Here is a 22,647-nt window from a genome sequence, read left to right on the forward strand (position 1 = left end):
ATAAAGATTTAAATCAGTATTAAAAAAATTCTTTGAAAGGAAGACTAAAGCAATAAACCTTAACCAGAAAAAAAAAAAAAGAGAATTACTGATGATTTTGTATCTAGATTCTGTGTAAAAGTATGAGTTTTTAATGCTTTAAAGAAAAAAACATCAACTGTGACAGTTTTGTCTACCTGGAAACTTGATGCAGAGAGCAGTTTACTCATTCTCTATCTTAATGAGAAAGAAACAAAGGTTTCTGTGGTGAGTGGGAGAACGATGCTCTTTTGCATTGTACAGGGACAGGTGAATGTTTTCAGGATCGGTGACTGCATGGACACATGGATGACAAGCGAAGAGTTGAAGGGGGACATCTTACAGCTGATAGCCCAGTCCTTTGCAGAGGATGGAGACCTGTGCTATTCACCTTTCAGTTCTAGGTGGCTCAGTTTAAACCAGCATTAGCTATCCAAATGCAACTTCTGTGTAGGCTAATGAATAGCAGTGTAGTGGTCAGAATGAGAGAGGTGATAGTTACACTTACCCAGAACTGACCTGGCCATTCCCAGTCAGTTCTGCGTGCTGCATTTTACAAAGGGCATAGATGACCATGTGATAGGGCTGGTAAGGGGTCTGGATCCCAGGTCTTAGGAGAAATGATTGAATACACCGAGAATGTTTAGGCTTGGCCAAGATGTGATCATCTTCCTCATGCATTGGAAGCTGTCCCATAGAGAAGGATTTAGTTGTCTATGTCAGTCCTCCCAACTCCAGAGAATAGAAAGAAGGCCAGTAAGAGGAAGCCACTAGAGACAGCTTTCAAGTCAAAATATGAAGGTAGTTCCCAAAAGTTAGGGTCATTAAAAAAAAAAAAAATGGAAGAGGCTTTCTTATTTAGGTGCCTACATAAACTGGTTGACTGTCTTGAGGGATGACACAGAGAGAATTGAATCATTTGGTAGGTAGGAATTTGTAACTCTGACTTCACATCTTCCACTCCAGAATCTGTCAGAAGGGCCAAGGGGCTTCAGCCCCTCAGTGGTATCATTCCATCTAGAAGCTTACTAGGTTCTTCTAAGCTCTAAAATGCTGGAGATGTCGAACACTGTCAAACAGAAGAGCAACAACTACCCAATTCTTTGTTCCTCCACCTCACTGTCTGTAAAATAAAGGTACTGAAGTAAATGATTGCCAAGATAATTCCTAGTACAAAAATCCTGAGGGGGCAATATAGATATTTTATGATTTGGTGATAAATATGATAAAATATTCTAGAATTAGTTTATTTAAAACTTGGATTGAAGAATATTTGAAGAAGACAGTGTTGAGAAGCTTCTCGATTTGTTGAAAGAACATCCTGGTGCGGTGTTTTGGTTTTTAATTTTTGAAAGAGTTTTTATTAAGTAAAGCATTGTTATATGATGAAGAACTCAACTAGGTAAAGTAAATGTTGTAGCGAACTGGATCTACCTCTATTTGGTATTAGAGTGTTTGAATATATGAAGAAAAGGGTGCAGGCTGATTGTCCTGTGAGATGCTGTGAGGGTTTAGCGTGCGTTAACTTCATGAGCCCACAAACCTTATTTTTATTGTTATTGAAAGTTACCAGGATTTCTTTTGTTGTACTATAAAAGTGCAGTCAATGTACTTTTCTGTAGAAGAGATAAGATGGACATTTGTGACCTGAACTGAGTGTTTTTTATGATTTTCTTCTTTCAAGTACAATTGTGAGTATGCAATAGATAATAAATATTAGTGACATCAGTTGAAATAGTGAATGAATGAATTAGAGCCTGTTTTCCTCTTTTCTTTACTTCACCTTCATATGTTTAAGTCAGATAGGGCTTCCAGAAGTTAGCTATTCACAGTTTGGAAAGGGTCAAACTGAATTATTGCTGACAATATACAGAACAGATGTTGTGTCATAAAATAAGGAAAAGAGAAAAACTGGTCAGTGACTAATAACATTATGATATTTTGTGAAGTCTGTGTATATAGAAATAGCAACGGAAATTTCTACAAAACAACCTGTATATTCGTGGTCTGAAATGTGTGCTTTTGTATTACGGGTGTATGTGGTCTAGTACTTAGTCATCATTTAAAACTGTACAGTGGTTAATAACTTCTAAGGAATTTTTAAACTTCTTTTATTGGTATATAAGACATGAACTGTGGTCATTAAAAATTCCTATCAGTTTTGTCTTAGTTTACATTGAAATGTAACCTCAAATAAGAACGTGGCTTCGGATTGTCTATTGTAACATCATCCTTTACACTTTTTTGGAACTTCTATGCATTAAGTACCTCAAAGAATATGTTCTGTGGTGAGATCTCTCAGGTACAACCAAAATAGGGCTTTCTTCTTATTACCAAGAGACCCACAGGCCATATTTTGAGTGTATATATGAAACTGTATGTTTTAATCCCACCAAAAATAATAAAACAAGATGCTTTTTTAAATAAAAGGCAAATTCTGGGTAGTTTGCCATTTTAAAGAGAAACTCATTTATTCAGCAAATATTTTTTAAGCAACTCCTCTGTGCCAGGCATGGTTTTAGAGAGTGGTGATAAAGCAATGAACAGAACGGGCAGAAATCCCAGCCTCTGTGGAGTTTCCCTCCAGTCGGGGAGATAGAGGATAAATAAGTCACACAGCAGATTAGGAGCTTATAGGTGCTGTGGGGAAAGGAAATAGAGAATGCAGAGTGGGAATGGGTCTGTGAGGTGGGGTAAGGGGTGCACTTTGGAATGAGGCAGCCAAGAAGGGCCTCTCTGAGAAGGAGCTCTTTGAGTAAAGACCGGAAGGGCGTGAGGGAGTAAATGGCACCACGTCTATGGGAAGGTGGCCAGGACAGGCACGCACCCTGGGGCACCAAGTGCCTGCTGGTGCCGGAGTGAGACATACCTTGTCCAGTGTGGCTGGGACAGCAACAGCAAGTGGTGGGGAGGTCAAGTACAAGTAGGAGTAGAAGACCAAGTCTGAGATCTGGAATGCAGGGCCATGTAGGTCTTTGTAAAGGCTTGGGCTTTTACTCTCGTCTGGGGACTCACTGGAGGATTTTATGCCCAGGAGTGATTAACTTGCACTTTTTAACAGAAAGAATACACAGCCACTTAATCAACTTTGTTTGAGTTAAGTAAGTTGAATTGGAACAAAACAGTTTTTGTGTATTATTTAGAATGGCAATTTAAATAAGTCTCTGTTGCAAAGATTAATTCTGAGAGGGAATGTGTAGCTCAGGGTCTGGCATGGAATAGGAAAGGAGGTCAGTTAACATTTACTAGATGAGGAAGAGAAGAATTTTCTACACAACAACCAGAATATTCTTTCAGGAAAGACAACTACATATTTGCTTGGATTTGCTCTTGGACGTATGTCTCATTCAACTACAGTCACAAAGAGGAAGTTTGTTTATAGAAAGCTATTGCCAACATTTTAAGCTATTTTCTCTATTATTTTACATTTCAAAGCTTGAAATTTCATGGAGAATAAAATTATTTTCTCTTGTGGAATTAGTAAACTTTGCATCTTTGCTGAATAATTCTTAAGACTGCTGAGTGTGCAGAGTTGAGAGATCAGCAGAGATGATGGTTACAAAGTAGATCAGATAGTTTTCGTTCCCTAACAAACCATTCTAAACCTGGTGATGGGGACGTGTAGGTGGTTCAGTTGGTTGAGCGTCAGACTCTTGATTTCGGCTCAGGTCATGATCCCAGGGTTGTGGGATCAAGCCCTATGTGGAGCCTGCTTAAGATTCTCTCCCTCTTTCTCCCTCTGCCCCTCTCCCCCATTTGCACACACTTTCTCAAAAATTAAAAAAAAAATTTGAAAATTAAAAAATAAGTCTGTGTTCATTAAAATTGCTTTGTCAGTTTTTTTATAATCAGACAAATCTTGAGAGTCAATTATGTGTAAGAATTTACATTAGGTATTAGGAGGATGCAATGCTAAATAAAATATTGTGCTTTCTGACAATTTAATAGACTTTTTAAAACACTGTATAGTTAAAATGTGATCATAAAAATAAGCTCAAAATGGATTAGACCTGAATGTGAGGGCTGAAAGTATAAAACTCCTAGAAGACATAAGCAGTAACCTCTTTCACATGGGCCATACAAACTTTTTTCTAAATATGTCTTCTCAGGGAAGGGAAACAAAAGCAAAAATAAACTTTTGGGACTACACCAAAATAAACAGCTTTTGCACAGTGAAGGAAACCATCAATAAAACAATAAGGCAACCTACCAAATGGGAGAAGATCCTGCAAATGATTTATCTGATGAGGGGTTAATATCCAAAATATGTGAAGAACTTCTATAACACAACACCAAAAAGCCCCACAAATAATTCAATTTAAAAATGGACAGACAACCTGAATAGGCATTTTTCCAAAGAAGACCTACGGATAGCCAACAGACACATGAAAAGATGCTCAGTTGTCAGGGACATGCAAATCAAAACCACAATGAGATATCATCTTAATCTGTCAGAATGACCTCAATCAAAAAGACAAGAAATAACAAGTGTTGGCAGGAATGTGGGGAAAAAAAAGAAACCCTCATACACTGTCGATGGGAATGCAAATTGGTGCCACCATTGTGGAAAACAGTATGGAGATTCCCTAAGAAATTAAAAATAGAATTACTGTATGATCAAGTAATTCCACTACTATTTACCCAAAGAAAATGAAAATGCTAATTAAAAAAGATAAATGCACCCCTGTGTTTATTGCAGCATTATTTACAATAGTCAAGATATGGAAGAAACCCAAGTGTCCATTGATAGATGAATGGATAAAGATGGAGCACACGTGTGCCCGCCCCCCCGCCATACACACACACACACACACACACACACACACACACACACACAGACACTGGAATATTAGCCATAAAAAAAAAAAAGAATAAGGAATGAGATCTTGAGGGCCCTTGTTGGGATGAGCACTGGGTATTATATGTAAGTGATGAATCACTGGGTTCTACTCCTGAAACCAATACTACACTGTTATGTTAACTAAGTTGAATTTAAATAAATTATGTACTCAAAAAAAAAAAAATGCGATCTTGCCATTTGCAACAACATGGATGGACCTAGAGGGAATAATACTAAGTGAAATAAGTCAGAGAAAGACAAATACCATATGATTTTACTCATATGTGGAATTAAAACAAATGACCAAAGAAAACAAGAGACAAATGGAAAATTAGACTCTTTAAGAGAACAAACTGGTGGTTGCCAGAGGGGAAGTGAGTATAGAGACAGATGAATTAGGCAAGGGGATCAAGAGGTGTAAAGGGAGAGATAAAAACAGAAGGACCAGTCAAATATCTACTTAAAGAATATTTAGAGCCCCAAATCCCTTCCTTGCCTCAGATTGGTAGATGGTTGCCATGGCTGTTCTCACCCCAGCAGAAGTCTGGGGTTTTATTCTCTGGAGAGGTCTCTGAACTGCAGAATACTAGGCACATACCCTAACACTAGCCCTAACCCTACCCTAGATCTGAGAAAGTGGCTTCCAGAACACACAATAAGAAAAACTGAGAACCAGCCTAGTTATCCTGGAGAAGAACTGAAACAGTTAAGAATTGGTAGTATTTCTGTAAATGAGTGTGAAGGTAGACATAAAAGCAGAAGGACTAATTAAATATCTGTTTAAAGAGTACTAGAGTATCAGCTGGGTAGATGGATGCCTAGTCTGTTCTCAACCCAGCAGAAGTCTGGGGTTTTAGTCTCTGGAGAGATCCCTGAACTGCAGAATACTAGGCATACCCTAACCCCTAACCCCTATCCCTAACACCCTAACCCTGATCCCCTGGAGAGGTCTCTGAACTGTAGGATACTAAGCACATGCCTTAATTCTAACCTTAACTCTAACCCTAGATAAAAAAGGGAGTACATATGATGAGCACTGAGTAATGTATAGAAATGTTGAATCACTGTATTGTACATCTGAAACTGATATAACACCATATGTTAATTATACTACTTCAAATAAAAGTAAATAAAAAAGACTAGAATTATAGCCACTAGGTTATTCTTCTCATAATTACTATCCCATTTTGAAATAAATGATCATACAGCTGTTCAAGAATAAGGATTATTTTATGGCCCTCAATCGGATGAGACTTCCATGCTGTGCCAAGCACTGTGGCACATGCTGGAGGGTCCAGGAAGGTGCATTTCCTTCCCTTCTATGGGAGGTACTCTGTCTAGGAGGAGAGCCAGATGAGGGAGGCATATATTTTTTTTAATGTTTATTTTTGACAGAGGGAGAAAGACAGAGCATGAGTGGGGGAGGGGCAGAGAGAGAGGGAGATACAGAATCTAAAGCAGGCTCCAGGCTCCAAGCTATCAGCACAGAGCCCGATGCACGGCTTGAACTCACAGACCGCGAGATCATGACCTGAGCCGAAGTCGGACGCTCAACCAATTGAGCCACCCAGGCGCCTCATGAGTGAGGCATTTGAAGCTGATCCACTGTTCTGCCTACATACATTGGCTGCCCTGTCTCCATCGTCCTTCTTGTAAGACTGAGAAAGATTGCGTCTGACACATCTATGTCTCCAGTCCTTATCCAGTGTCTGACACTTAGGTGCTCACTAGTTAGGGTTTTCCCTCTTCTAGTATTTGCTGTATTCTTGTAGATGCCTATAGATGCTGCTGCCATCTTTCAGATTTGTACTGTATGTTTGCTTTCACTCTGTTTTTGGAAGCAGAATTGAGAGGACAATGAGTGATTTTTTTTTTTTTAAATGATCTCTATCAGAGAAGGGAAAATTTTGTGCAAGAGGCCAAGAGCATTCTGTGTTTCCACAAAAGTGGAAATGAAAACGTTTCTTGCGTTTTTTGTTTTTTTTTTATGGTAAAGGTGTACTCATGCCACTCACCAAACACACAAAACAACAACAACAAAACTACAAAGGAAAAATAAAGGCTATATTGAGTCATTACGCCAAGCGTCTAATGATGAATGGGTGCGAGCGTGTTTCCAGACCATTCTCCTCATTCGTGTTCCCTGCCTAGCCCTTGCAGGAATGTGAGTGTGCAATCCTGGAGCTAGTTCCTGGAGATTAGAGACTGCTTCTTACTTATAGACATAGATGGAGCTCCTGTAGCTGGGCTGCTGCCTCATGTAGTGCCCAGGAGATTCACTGATTGACTGAAACAGTGAAACTGAGGGAGCCTGTAGGTCAGAGGAGGGAGCTTCGGGCTGCCCAGAGGAGCTGGAGTGGTGGCTACAGGAAAGAATTGGACTGTCACGTGCCAGAAGTGTTTCCTAAGCAGAAAAGTAGAAAGGACATTTAGGTTGAAAGAATGACTTGTGTCAGTGAATAGTCAAAAGAGCCTACTGTGCCCCAGGAGCATCTTTGGGGGTTGAGATAGTGGGGAGGAGCCAGACTGGGGGAAGGGAGAGAAAGACTACACTACATTATACTAATAAGAAACTACACTTACAAGCACGAACTGGAGGGCTTTGCTATTTCATGCTAATATTCACATTTCCTCTTTGGATCTGGGGTGCCTGTGGAAGGATGGGTTTAAATAGGGGTATGACATGATCAGTGTTATGTTTTGTGTGTCAACAGTGTTAAGAGATGGACTGGAGAGAAACAAGACTTTAATTAGAAAGACACTTCGTGACTTTTGAGTATGTCAAGTTGAAGGTATCAAATTGAGTTTCATAACCAAGGGGAAGGACAGGCTGACAGTTTGGGGACTCCATTTTCGTAATCCATGCCATGGAATGGCTCGAGACAATAACAAGGAGACACTGGAGTAAGAAGAGGCTATGGCCAGCCCTGGAGAGGGTAGAAGAAGAGTGGCAGGAGAAATCTGGGGGACCAGCAAGAACAGGTTTTAAGGTAGGGGGAAGAAGGGGTTTGAGGAAGGAAAGGCAGGAGTGGGAAGAGTGTCAAGTGCTGCGGTGATATAGTTGGACAGTGTGAGAGGAGACTTTGGGATGTGACCATGATAGATTACGTTTGTTGCTTTTGTGAAAATCTCTTTCATTAGATTTAAGTCATTCATGGGAAGAAAACACGGTGGCAACTTTAAATTTTCTCACAATGCCTGACAATTAGTAGATGCTGAACCACCTTTGCAATAGTTTTAGGAGAGTCGATAAGTGTTTAGATAGAGTTTTCATAAAGTGTTATATATTATATAAGTACAAATTATTTCAGATGTGATGCACATGTAGAATCTAGTTTGTATATCTAAGACCATGCTTTCAGATAGAAATAAGCAGTGTTGCTTCAAATATATATTTGCTATTGGTATTTTAAGTTGAGTATTATACTATAGTGATTTTTTGTTTGTTTGTTTGCATAGCCTGGCACCTGTGTTTGCTCTGTTTGTACCATTTTACTGCTCCATACCGAGAGTCCAAGTGGCACAAATTCTGGGCCCGTTGTCCATCACAAACAAGACATTGATTTATATATTGGGACTACAGGTACAGTATGCATTTTTATGTTCATGTTTCTTTAACCAAATCTCTTTTTTTGGTATGGGGGGGATGTCTTTTTCTCATTTGATCTCCTTGAAAACAATGTTTTTTTCCCCATAAGTTTGGCTTCATGATCTATATCAAATGTTCAAAGGAAGTGTTACAGAACAAGAACATCAAGGTATATAATGTACTAGAATACTTTCATAGTCGTTAGAAATCTGATAAGAGCTTTCACTGTAATTTGTATCAGTGGAAAATATTTTAATTTCATTGTACAATTCCGTGTAAGTACCTTTTACAAATCACAGTATGAAGTGGAAACAAATGAGACCCGTCAAAAGATGGAAAGTGGAAATTCACTGTCAAAATTAATGAGTACAGTGTTACAAATAGAGCGCTGAAGAAGAAACCAGACATGCCTTACCAACTTTATAACTTCTGTGCTGTATGGCCACTTTGCTAAGTGGTTTGATTCGAAGACCTTCGAGAGTTCCTATTGTTTGATCTGAATTGAAAAAGGTTATGTTCACCAATATCCAGTGCCATTGACCTACCTCTGCTGGGTTCCAGGCCAAGTGACAGAAGAGACACGATTTTCATTTTCTCCCTGTAATACTCCTCACTTTTCTTTCATTCTTAGAGCTTTTGATGTGAACTTTTATTCTGCTTTTTCCTGCAGCACCATGGCCTTTTGATCCACTGTTAATACTCATAACATTCCTTATCCCACATATATCAAACCGGATACTAGTGTCTCTGTCAAATGCCCTCCTCCCTCCCCTTTTAACCTTTGATATTTCCTCCAACCTGTCTAGCGTGCTGTCAGGTGTTATCAATGGTTCATCTGGGGTGAGTGTTTCCTCACCACTTTTACAACTGTTTCTCATGAAATCTATATTCTTCATCTCTCAACCTGCATACAATTACTCTCCCTTATCCTTCTTAATGTATCACCTAATAGCACTTTTCTGCAGTTTATTCTTACTGCTAGGATTTGCAGTGGCAGTTTACTTTTTTAAAGATTTTAGTTTGTGGGTTTTTTTTTTTGAGAGAGAGAGAGAGAGAGAGAGAGTGAGGGAGAGGGGCAGAGAGACAGAAAGAGAGAGCGAATCTTTTAAAAAAAAATGTGGATTTATTTTTCACAGACACAGAGTATGAGCGGGGGGAGGGGTAGAGAGTGAGAGGAAGACACAGAATCCGAAGCAGGCTCCAGACTCAGAGCTGTTAGCACAGGGCTCAACGTGGAGCTCAAACCCACGAACTATGAGATCATGACCTGAGCTCAAGTCAGACACTCAACCGATTGAGCCACCCTGGTGCCCCATAGAGAGAGAATCTTAAGCAGGCTGCATGCCCAGTGCAGAGCCCAACATGGAGTTCAGTCTCAGGACCCTGAGATCATGACCTGAGCCAAAATCAAGAGTCAGATGCTTAACTGAGTGAGCCACCCACGCACCACGCATGTTTACTTTTTAAAAAGAGTTACAGCAGAAGGCAGAATGCAGTGATAGAAGAGTACCCTGGACCTGGGGCAGGAAACCCAAGTTCTAGTTTAGCAAGGAGATGAGACTTGGGTCAGTTTTGAAAACACTCGGAGCCTTTTGTTGACTCTATAGTGCCTTATATAACTAAAGTTATAGAGCATCCTTGAGGGTGAAAAATGTTGTTTTATTGATTATGGTGTAGGCATTAAGTGGAGCATTATGGAAGGTCTTTGGAGCCAAGTGGACTTTGGTTTGATTACTTGTTTTGGTAGTTATTTGCTTTGACACTTTTCTGAGCTTCCATTTGCCCATCCATAAAGTGGGGATGATAATGTCTATCTTACAAGGTTCCTTGAAGGATTAGAGATAATACTGTTGGTCGGTCAAGATAATCCAAACAGATAGTAAGAACTAAGTCATTTGGTTCCAATATTAATAATTTCTGTCTCTCTTGGTTTTTCTGAGATTGTGAATGTTATCTTTTTCTTTTTTTCCTTTTTTTTTTTTTTTTTTTTTTTTTTTTTTTTTTTTTGGTGAGGTAGAAGTTAGTATCGGGAAATAGAGGTGGAGATGCCTCATTGGCTTTTGATAACATCTAAAGTCCTTACCATAAATGGCATCCAGGGTTCTTTTTGCCTATTCAGTATCAACTCCCACCACTCCCCACCTTGATGTGAATGGGGACCCCTTTTTCTCTAAGTTTCTATTCTCTCCCTACCTCCCTCCTCCCTTGAACTTCACATATGTTTCTGTGTCTTTCTGTCTCCTGTATAACACTTTTTGAAGCCAGGGACATTGGATGAATGAATGAATGAATGAATGATTGAATGATTTTAATTATTATCAGATGAGCAAAAATGTTTCTGAAGGTATCAGATGGCTTGAGAGCCAGTCACATAATGCCCTATGCTGGGGGCTGTGGAAGATAAAATGAAGTATGAGATGTAGCACCCTTGTCCTCAAGGAGCCCAGCAGTGAGAAAAAACATACCTACTGTTAAAACATGAGCAGACACAATTGGGACCAAACATGCAATAAGATGAGGGGCTTAAGAGTCCAAAGGAAATAATTTTTTATTGACGGAATTAATGATATGCTCTTCTTACTCATGTATGAGACATGACAGCTTGGAGGTCATGATCACTGGGCGGCAGAGCCAGACCTCTTGGGTACACTGCCAGCTGTCTGATCTTAGCAGGTTACTTAACCTCTCCGTTTTTATGATTAAAATAGAGTTAATAATAGAACTTACCTTGTAGGGTGATTAGGAGGATTCAATAACTTTAATATATGAAAAGCGTTAAGATCGATGCTTGGCACATAGTAAGTGCTATGAAAGTGTTAGCTAAAAGTGAACAAACAAAAATAAAATAAAATAACGGCAAAAAAGTGTTAGCTATTTTATTATTCTTTATATTTTTAGAATAAAACTACAGAAAAATATTTTTCCACATAGTTTTCATCCTTTTTATTTTCAAAGTCGGTTACACTAGGTAAAAGGATTAAATTTTAGATCAAGGGATTAAATTTAAATTTGCAACCAGTGCTCCTTTCTCTGTAAGGTAGCACTAAGAACAAAATTTGTCAGCCTCCTTTTTGCCTGTACTTTGTCTTTTCTTACCTTTGTATCTCTCTTCTGTTTATGTTTCTCTCTCTCTCTCTCTCTCTCTCTCTCTCTCTCTCTCTCTCTCTCTCTCTCTTTATAGATCCTTGATAAATGTGCAGAACTTTGAGATTTCCATTTAGCACAGTGTCTGTACTTAACCCCTGGTCATGCTTCTTTGTCTAGGAGCAGAAGTCCTCATACACCCAATATAATGGTATAAATATGAACAAACAGTAGGTTCTAGATCTTTCCCTTCTCACAGCAACATTTTGAATGTCTTACAACTTTTTTTTGTTTAACCTCAGCACAACTCTCCCATGTAAATGATTTGGAAAACAAAGGGAGAGATTTTACGAGGCTTAATTCTGATTACTTTTGCATGGATTAACTTCAGTGTCATTGTCTAGTTTGCTCTTCCCTGAGTGGTCTGGAATGAGAGGCACAGCAGGTAAGCCGAGCAGCCCTGGACATGCCTGTGTGCTCACACAAGTTGGCCCGTCCAAAATTAGAGTGGCAGTGATGAGAAATTAAAATGAGAGAACTGTGGAAACTAATGTCACCTGCCATTACTCAGCACCAGGCATGGGATGGTGGCTACGCATTTTGTATGTTGTTGATTGTAATAATTGCTTGGTATGTGGTATTTTGCTTTGTTTAAATCAATTAATGTCCATTTATAAATAAGAATATGCTTGAATTTAACTTATTTTTCTTTGCACAGGAGTGGGTTAGGTGCAACCAGTCTATTTTAGGCTATGGGAAGGCTGAGAGCTTGGTTTAAAAAAAAGAAAAAGTATATCATTTTCTTTTGGATGACAGAATTGATACTTATTAATTTTCTACTTGTTTATATTAAGAGATATACAATTACTATTTAAATGGTTATCACTGTAGTTACGTAAACAGAAGTATGCTGTGACTGGCGGTTGAATTTAATTTTTAGTTGCCTTTTTTTTTTCTTTTATAGCTTTTCACCTCTGGTTCCTACATCTGGATTATAGCCATAAGTGGACTTGTAAGTGTGATTTCCCTCCCCCTAAACTCACTTTTCTGAAGCAAGTTTAGGGAAAATGTCACCTTTGGATTATGGGTATATTCACTGGTCTCCAACATTCTTTTAACTATGTCAGCTCCGTCTCAGTGCTGCTTCCTTAGTAATGCAGAGGGGCCAGTTACATCAACAGTTAAGATGAAGGGGGCCAGTTTGTCTCAGTTTTCAAGAGACATTAATTTTGATGAAAGTTTTAGCTGAGTTTCTTGTTAATTTTTTTTTTCAAAAAAAAATTTTTAATTAATTTATTTGAGACAGAGAGAGAACAAGCAGGGGAGGGGCAGAGAGAGAGGGAGGCAGAGGATCCGAAGCGGGCTCTGTGCTGACAGAAGAGAGCCCAGTGCGGGGCTCGAACTCACAAACCTTGAGATCATGACTTGAGCCTAAGTTGGACGCCTAACCGACTGAGCCACCCAGGCGCCCCTCAAATTTTTTTAAGTCTATTTATTTATTTTGAGAGAGTGTGAGCAGGGGAGGGGCAGGGAGAGAGGAAGAGAGAGAATCAGAAGCAGGCTCTGTACTGTCAGCGTGGAGCCCGATGCAGGGCTCGAATTCATAAACAGTGAGATCGTGACCTGAGCTGAAATCAAGAGTTGGACCTTTAACTGGCTGAGTCACCCCAGTGCCCCTCTTGTTACTGTTTTTTAAAATTACCTTAGCAGTCGAACTCATAGTAGAAAAAAAATGACAAAAAAAATTGAAGTTGGACTTACTAAAAATAACCAGAGATGTTCTTGTTTTGTGAAGAGACATTGTCATGCAAGGGGAAAATAAGGCAAAATGGAAAGTCAGGTGGACTAGAACTGGCAGGAGAATCGTCTGGGTGGTGGCCAGGGAAGGCGGCAGAGATGAGCTGAAGGGTTTGGGCTGCGTCCTCACCTGTGCACTGGAATGGCTTCATCCCACCCATCCCCTGCTGTGCTATTTTATCAAGCATTTGTCTTAAACTGTATTCATGAGATATTTAAAAAGACATCTAGAACGTGAAGTTGTTTTATTTTTCATCCATAACTTAAATTTGTACTCCCAAGCTTATATAAAAATAAGTTTATACTTAATGTGTATGGAATATAGTTTTAATTTTTTTCTTGGGGAAGATTAATGAAGAAGGGATTTATCGTGATATATATAGCATCACGGGGAAAGGATTTGGAAATAACCATGCACTCCCCTGCAGACTTTTTCGGTGTTATGATTTAGTCTTATTTCCTGGTGGGTGGGATTTGGGCCCCTGTGTTGTTACTTTAGACCTGCTCACCTCTCCTTCCTTTATGCACTCTGTACAGTTTCTTCTGTGTGCTCATTCTTTTCATTTACAATTTAGTCCTTCATTCTCCAGGCTGCCAGCCCACATCCTGAGGGTTGAAGTCACTTTGTTTCTGCCTCCAGAAATACCTGTCTCAGGCACCCAGATAACACAGGCCCACAGAGCTGACCTCCATTATGTGGTCTTCAAACCATCCAAGCCTCTTGTGTTCCTAAGACTTCATAGTGACTGGTGACAGTGTGGGATCAGACTGCATCTGTGGGGCATGGTCACCAAGCTCTCTCTTAATCTCCTAATCTCCTCCCACTTGAACTGTCAGTTTGATTAACAGCTACTTCACTAGCCTGCAAACAATAGATAGTGCGATGCTCTCATAATAAGAGCAGCATGATGGTCTACTATTTCTTTCCTGATACATTTTGTTTCTTTTAGCAGTAAATGGTCTTGAGTCCTGTTTTCAGTATTTTCCTGAAGCATTCAAGAATTTGAGAAGTACCGGACTGACTATATGCTATTTCACTGTGCTGGTTTACTATTGATTGATTGGGTTGTATTATCCAAATCCTTCTTTAATCACTCATTATGTGACATTTGTTTTGAAACATTTCATTTTGTTTCTTTATTGTTTTCAGACTTCTGGTTTTAAATCAAGTGCTTGCTATCACCCCAGAAAGTTTCATTTTGTGGCATTCAGTGCTCTAGAATTGGAGGTTGCATTTTTTCATTTCTTTGTAGTCTTTTTAAAATCTAAAATATGCGTGTCATGATCACAGTCTTTTCCAGTACATGTTTGACAGGTAGTAGGTACTTGTTTAAATTTCTTACAGTGAAGTTTTTAATTCCAGTATAGTAAACATACAGTGTTATATTAGTTTGGGGTGTCTTGTCGTGATAAGAACTGTGTGATGTATGGGATTGTTGGATTTTTTCTTTTTAAGAGTCAGAAGTTTAACAAATTTTTAACATAAAAATCCCTTAAGAAGAGTAAATAGAGGGGCACCTGGGTGGCTCAGTCGGTTAAGCATCCGACTTCGGCTCAGGTCATGATCTCACGGTTCGTGGGTTTGACCCCTGCATCAGGCTCTCTGCTGTCAGCACAGAGCCTGCTTTGGATCCTCTGTCCCCCTCTATTTCTTCCCCTCCCCAGCTTGTGCTTTCTCTATCTCTGTCTCTCTCAAAAATAAATAAACTTAGGGGCACCTGGGTGGTGCAGTCGGTTAAGCGTCCGACTTCAGCCAGGTCACGATCTCGCGGTCCGTGAGTTCGAGCCCCGCGTCGGGCTCTGGGCTGATGGCTCAGAGCCTGGAGCCTGTCTCGGATTCTGTGTCTCCCTCTCTCTCTGCCCCTCGCCCGTTCATGCTCTGTCTCTCTCTGTCCCAAAAATAAACGTTGAAATAAATAAATAAATAAATAAATAAATAAATAAATAAATAAATAAATAAACAAACAAACAAACTTAAACAAAAAGAGGAAGAAGAAGAGTAAATAGCATTGCACAGTATTTGGAATATAATTCCCAGAATTTAGCATTTAAACAGTCTACCTATTCATGAACACCTCTGAGCCCATTGAATTTTCACTTTTAACAGTAATTAATTCAGCCTATGTTGACCTACAATGAACACAAATCTGACAAATATTCATTTCAGTTTTGTTCTTCATTATTATTCCATCATAATTAGATGATATTATGTTTATTTACAGTGATTAATATCACTGATAATCATAGCCAGTGTTCCTTTCCTTCATGCCTTACAGTAATGTTGGTGTTTGTATTGAATTTAATGAATATTTTATTTCTGACTTTTTCCAAAAAGACATGTTTTTATTATGAAACATTTAATATAATATAGTACACTTTAGATACAGATAATTATAAAGGATATTAAAATTATTTGTGAATGTTCGGTTTACACATTACTTGATTATAGAATCAGGGTCTGAGATTCACAAAGCCACAGCTTGTCCCAGATGTCTATTGCTCAACGTGACTTCTCTCCCATGTATATCAAGTGACTTCCCCTTTTTTTTTTTTCTTAATCCTACATCAAATGCTAAAAAATAAAATAAAATTCTTACTACAAAAAGAACTGCACAGATGGTATTGAGTGTTCTGGGGGCATATTAGGAAACCTGTTAATGAAATTTCACCTTCCAGCATTGAAACCAATAGTTCTCCTGACATACTGTGTGTGTTAAGGAAGTGATTTTATTTCAATCTGGCCATTCTGTGTTGTTTAGGAGAAGGAGCTTTTTTTTGAAGAAGACATTTGTGTAAAACATAAGTCATGTGTATCTGCTGTCATAGAAACCACAAACTTTACTCATGCTTTTCTGGAAAGCTGCCAACTTCAGATTTATTTTATTTAGTTACTGGTGGGTTTATTTTGGGTAGGCTAGTTTTTAATCTCTCCTTGTGTTATTTATTCTTGCACGATTATAAATGTTTCTGAATATAAAACTTTAAAATACCTCACTGACTGAAAGGAGAGTGGTTGATAGAGTTGAGTCAGGACAGCACTTACTTAAGTAGGAGCCTGCTTTCTGTCTTCAGTGATGTCACAGAGAAAAGGAGGACTAAATTTTTTTCCTAGGTTGAGAGGGGAAGAGTATTTAGCTTTCCAGGGGCAGTACTAAGTCAGTTGCCTAGGACAGCTGTCACTCTTCAGTTCTGTTTTGTGATCCAGCCCAGATTCCACCTGCTGCCCAGAAAGGGTCAGGGGCATTCAGGTTTGCTTAAAGATTACTTCGAGATTATTCACATGTGTCATGAATACGTATTTTATGTTGTATTGTTTCTCCTTTGTTAATTCTGGTTTTTAATACCAACATTTAATATTTAAAATAACAACCGTTTCCATGAAAGATCATAAAATTGTAATTGGAAAGCTTGGCTACAATAGCCAAGTGAAATATCTCAGTGCAAGCACGAACTTCGAGGTGTTAGTGGCCACCTGCTTCCATCACATTTTCACTGTCATATTTGTCTTCTTAAGGTCTCTGGTGAGCAGCCTTCAGAAATTGGGGGCATTCTTTATATAGTAACAAGTTCTCTGGTCTTGTTACACATTAATACTTTTTCTCCTTAGAGACCATGTTGTTTCCTTACTGAACTTTATTTAAGTTCTTTCTGTGCTTCTGCAGAGAGCCTTTGGGCCATCCGTATCCCTGTACTTCTTCATTTTCTGCCATTTTATGAATCATAGAGTAGTGAGTCATCACCACTGGGATGTACCCTAATTCTCAAAAGTTGAAGTCTCGGGCCTGAGCTGATTCTGGAATGATTAAAACAGAAAGAGCCTGCTTTCGCCAATTTTCTTTTTACAGTTCATATATTTATCGTCATTTGGTCCTCTTTTGAACTCTCTGGGGACAAATTAAGAGACAGGCCTATATTTTTCAGACTCCAGGCTTATCCCCTTCAGCTATCCTTTACGGCCTGCCTGTTTCCTGCATTCTTTCCCTGTTCTCTACAATATGTCAGACTTTGATTAGCTTATGATCAAGCAACCTAATGGGAGAAAAAAAAAAAATCTGCCCTACCCAAAAATAAGATTAGAAACATAGATTGATGGCAGATTATTTAGAACTTGGAATGTGGTTTGAGTTTGTATTTCCTTCTGTAGGCATTGGGGATCTTTAAAGCTTTTCAAACAAACAAAAAAAAGCCTCACAATGGTGGGAGATTACAGAAGTCTCATTAGGGTTTGTAAATCATGAAAAAGAGGAAGGGAAAAGTGAGCAATCCTGTAGAAGTCAGGATGCCTCATTTGTGGGCTGTGATTGCTTTTTTACTCATCCATCCACAATAGTTTTAAAGAAAAAATATAAGACATTGTCTTATGGTAGCTGAAAAAGAAAAAGCATCAGACAGAACCTTATGGATTTTTTAAAAAACAATGTTTATTTACTTATTTGAGAGAGAGAGAGAGAGAGAATCCCAAGCAGTGACGCAGCACTCGATCCCACAAATGTGAGATCATGACCTGAGCCGAAATGAAGAGTTGAACGCTTAACCAACTGAGCCAGTGAAGCGTCCCCAGAACCTTATGTTGATTGGCTTTCCAAGTCATGGTATAACGTTAAGGGGAAAGCTTATGGAACTAGCATGATCTGTGGAGATCTAAACTCTTTGGAGTTAAGTTTGGAGCCCTGACTACTCCCTGGTAAATGAGAATGGTGTGTTGGGTCCTCTGTTCCTTTTCCTCCTTTTCGTGTCTTTTTCTTCTCTTCACGCTTCCTTTTTTTCTTTCTTCCCTTCTGTTTCTTCTCTGGATTGACCAAAGAATGGTACAATAGAGTGGGTCCGAAAACTCATCTGATGCCTAAGGTTTTCAGTTCATTGAACTGAGGGCAGACCCAGCAGAGAGAAGTCAAGGCTGGATAGAGCTGGGAAGTTGGCTGGGCTTGTGGAAGGGCCATGTGTAGAAGTGTAAGACGGTAGTGACTTCCCAGGAACATCCAGACGTACAGGGTGCTTTCACCTTCTTGCAGTTAACATGGTGCTTATAATCCCAACACCAAATGGAGTGCTTATCGGCGTATCACACATCACAAGCACACGTTGTCTCTCTCGTATGGATTCATTTGTTCCTCCTCCTTTAGCCCCCTTTCCTCCCCTTCCTCTCTCTGCCCCTCTCACCCATCCTGACTGCATGTAGCCAGGACCTACTGAAAGAACCCTTTTGTCCTCTACCATGGCGTGACAATTGTCACTGAGTTCAGGGCTGACAGTACGAAGGTCCTGTTAGGCGTCCACAGGGAGGGAATGTCCAGTAGGCTTGATTTTTACATGCTCAGTGTAGAATCAATGAACTTATTATCACCAGTGTCTTGATAAAGCTGTCACAGAAGTGCTTATAAAATACAGGTGTTAAATTTTTATTGCTGCACTTTATCTTTCACCTGTAGGCAAACACCTAGCCTCCTTTCAAAATTTGGCCTCACGTACCAGTCTGTCCCCTATGTGCCATATACTTCAGAGAAACTGGCTAAGTTTGACTCTTCCCGAACATCTTGTCCTATCTTGGGATTCTGTGCCATTAAGTCGTCACTTATTCTTTACTTCGTACCATGCGCTTGTAGGAGATTATGTTATTTCTTCAAATACTTTTGCTTGCTCGAAGTATGTGCTGCCCTTCTCTAGTGAGGGCCGCCCTGCGGGGCTTCCCGTGCTCTGTCAACATCAGCCTCTACTCTGTGACTCAGGTTAGCCACTAAACTGTGAGCAGAAGTGATGCATGCTTCTCAAGCAGAAGTTCTGAGAACCACTGCACAGCTCCACCATTCCTCTGTTCCCTTTGCCATGAGAAAAGCACGTGCCAGACAGAAGCTACTCCTTCAGCAGCCCAAACCTCAGAATGAAGGGGACACATGGAGCATGGCTGTGCCGACATATAAAATGAGTGAAAAATAAATGTTTGCTGTAAGCTGCTGAAATTTGGGATGGTCTGTTCCCACAGCATAGACAGCCTAGAGAAAGACTAATACAGCTCTTTTCCAAGCACTTTATAAATATTATCTTTTTTTTGTTTAATGTTTATTTGTTTTTGAGAGAAACAGTGAGTGAGTGGTGGGAGGAGCAGAGAGAGAGGGAGACACAGAATCTGAAGCAGGCTCCAGGCTCTGAGCTATCAGCAGAGAGCCCAATGTGAGGATTGAACTCACAAACCGCGAGATCGTGACCTGAGCTGAAGTCACGCTTAACCGACTGAGCCACCCAGGCGCCCCTATAAATATCATCTTAATTAGCATTTATAAAAACCTGATGAAATAGGGACTGTTATCCCCATTTTATAGATGAAACAAACAAAGGCACAGAGGATTAAGTAACTTGTTAAGAATACAAGCTAATAAGTAGTGAAGACAGAGTTCAAATGCAGGTAGTCTAGCTTCAGTGTCTGTGCTCCTAAGAGGTAGATTTATATAACCACATGCAGTTTCTTCCAACTATATCCCTCCTTTCACCCTTAGGTCCCTTCTTTTCCGAGCAAAATCTCACTCATTTAGGTCCTGACTCTGAAGCTTTTTCTGAGTCATCTTGTCTTTCAGTTTACGAATTAGACAGTATTCTTTATAATCCCAAAATAATCTATAAATAATTATTGAGTTTCAAAATTCACTATTCACAGAATTCACAAAATAGTTTCTGTGCTACGAAGCATTTCTTTGTAATGCTTTGTGACTGTCAGGGTGCTTTCAGTGTGTACTACCATACTAAGTTGTTAACACAAGCTCTGCAGTGGTGGAGAAACCAGGCTTCCCAAATGGGAAATCAAAGATTTCAGAGATGGGGCAGCTGAAGTTCTGACTGCACAACTGATGTGGGGTAGTGCCAGGACCAATGGCCAGATGTTTTGTCCTAGTCCAGTGGGTCCAGGGCCTCCCATTGCTCCTTTCAGGGTCTCATCTATGTCAGTTTCAACCACAAGACATGCACAAAATTACTGTTAGATCCTCCCTAGACTACACCACTAACATGGGGCCCTGTTCATTGTCAGTTGTAGACATGAATCAGGAGGGAGATCCTAGATATAAAGAAATTTTAAAAGTACCCAGCAGTGCTGAAAGACACATGTCAACAACTTTCTGTAACCTTCGTTGTGAATTTTGTGGGCTTATCCCATTGGCAGCCCCTACTATCCTGATGTGAAGAACCCAGCAGGGGCGCCTGGGTGGCTCAGTCAGTTGAGCGTCCAACTTCGGCTCAGGTCATGATCTCACGTTTTGTCAAGCCCCACGTCAGGCTCTGGGCTGACAGCTCAGAGTCTGGAGCCTGCTTCAGATTCTGTGTCTCCCTCTCTCTCTGCCCCTCCCCCGCTCAGGCTCTGTCTCTCTCTGCCTCTCAAAAATAAAGAAACGTAATAAAAAAAAAATTAAAAAAAAAAAAAAAGAATCCAGCCTATTGCTATACTTGTTCCTCTAGGATTAAGATATTTAACTGGTCGTCCTTATAATGGGTTAAAGGTGTAGCTCAGGGGCACCTGGGTGGCTCATTCAGTTGAGTGTCAGACTCTTTTCTGTTTTTTGTTTTTTCTTTAATGTTGATTTTTGAGAGAGAGAGACTGACAGAGCATGAGTAGGGAGGGGCAGAGAGAGAGGGAGACACAGAATCTGAAGCAGGCTCCAGGCTCCCAGCTGACAGCACAGAGCCCAGTGCAGGGCTTGAACTCCAGAACCATGAGATCATGACCTGAGCAGAATCGGACACTTGACCAACTAAGCCACCCAGGCTCCCCAGGTGTCCAGCTCTTGATATCGGCTTAGGTCATGATCTCACAGTTGTAGATCAAGCCCCACATCAGGCTCCACACTGAGCATGAGCCTACTTGGGATTCTCTCTCTCCCTCACTTTCTGCACCTCCCTCTCAAAGAAATACTAAAAAAAAAAAAAAAAAAAAAAATTACAGCTGAAACCCCACCTTTCAACAAATAGTTCCTTGCTTTGTGTTTCTGGCATTGTCATGTACAGGAAAATGAAATTTAAAAGGCTTTGAAAAAGCTGAAAGGATAATTTAAAATATATTAACCTGGAGGCACCTGGGTGACTCAGTTGAGCATTCAACTCCTGATTTCAGCTCAGGTCATCATCTCTCGGTTCATGAGTTTGAGCCCCATAGGGGGCTCAGCACTGGCAGTGTGGAGCCTGCTTAGGATTCTCTCTCTCCCACGCTGTATGCCCCAGGCCCGCTCATGCGCGTGCTCTCTCTCTCTCTCTCTCTCTCTCCCCCCAAAAATAAATAAACTTTAATAAATAAACATTTAAACATATATATATGTATATATATTGGGGTGCCTGGGTGGCTCAGTGGATTAAGCATCCAACTTTGACTCAGGTCATGATCTCACGGTTCGTGAGTTCGCGCCCCGCATTAGGGGCTTTGTGCTGACAGCTCGGAGACTGGAGCCTGCTTCGGATTCTGTGTCTCCCTCTCTCTCTATGCCCCTCCCCCACTCACGGTCTGTCTCTCTCTTTCAAAAAATAAACATTAAAAAAAATTAAAAAATATATATGCATGTGTATATTTTAAATATATATATTTTAAATATGTGTGTGTATGTGTGTGCACGTGCATGTGTATAATGTAGTGCTACTGGTCAAAGGAGAAAGAAATGAAGATAAGGAGGAGGTTACCAAGAAAACACCCGTACTTGTAAATTTTAGATGATTACTGGTAGATTATCATGTCAGTTGCAGCACAGAGCAGTTTCCCACAGAGTCTTCTCATTGTTTTCCTATCAACAGATGGAAACTCTTCAATCACTTTTGATTATCTCTTTAAACTGTTTCTTGGTTGCTTTTTTTAAATAGAAGCGTCCAATGTTCCTTCCTTTTTGGGACTGATTGTGTTGATATTTCTCTTCTATCCTAATGATAGCCTGTGGGAAAGGACTATGGTAAAATCAATGCATGTGATTTTGAATTTATTAATTATAAACAGTGGCATAGCTTACTACCAAAAAGTTGTTAGTTCATGTTAGCTGGGAACATTTTCAATATATCAGAAGTTTTTGTTGCTGAAGATTGTTTTTAGTTTACCAACGTCCCACCTCTTATAAAATTGAAAAGAAGATTAATGTATCTAGAAATGTCTAGATCTTTCTAGATCTTCACATTCACTTTCTTATGAAAACTTCTTTTTCTCCAAAACTTTTATTAAAGTGTTATTTATATACAATAAAATTCAGTTTTAAGTATAAATTTTGGTGAATTTTGGTAATTGTATACAGCGGTGTAACAATCAAGATAATTATATATGGTCAGGTAACCAACACTACCATCAAGGTAGAAAACAGCCCCC

At 39.7% G+C, this 22,647-nt stretch overlaps 1 protein-coding gene across 11 annotated transcripts in view; it reads left to right on the forward strand.

Annotated features, from left to right (window-relative positions):
• Positions 1 to 22,647, forward strand: part of UBAC2 (UBA domain containing 2) — a 200,937-nt gene that overhangs the window by 114,060 nt on the left and 64,230 nt on the right. For all 11 annotated transcript variants that reach the window (XM_019828928.3, XM_045055355.1, XM_045055319.1 and 8 more), the window contains 2 exons: positions 8,318 to 8,441; positions 12,496 to 12,543. In XM_019828928.3, coding sequence (XP_019684487.1) covers positions 8,318 to 8,441; positions 12,496 to 12,543 — 172 coding nt within the window. The remainder of the gene's footprint in view (positions 1 to 8,317; positions 8,442 to 12,495; positions 12,544 to 22,647) is intronic.

Source organism: Felis catus, chromosome A1 (genome assembly GCF_018350175.1).
Source record: "Felis catus isolate Fca126 chromosome A1, F.catus_Fca126_mat1.0, whole genome shotgun sequence".
Classification (NCBI taxonomy): Eukaryota; Metazoa; Chordata; class Mammalia; order Carnivora; family Felidae; genus Felis; species Felis catus.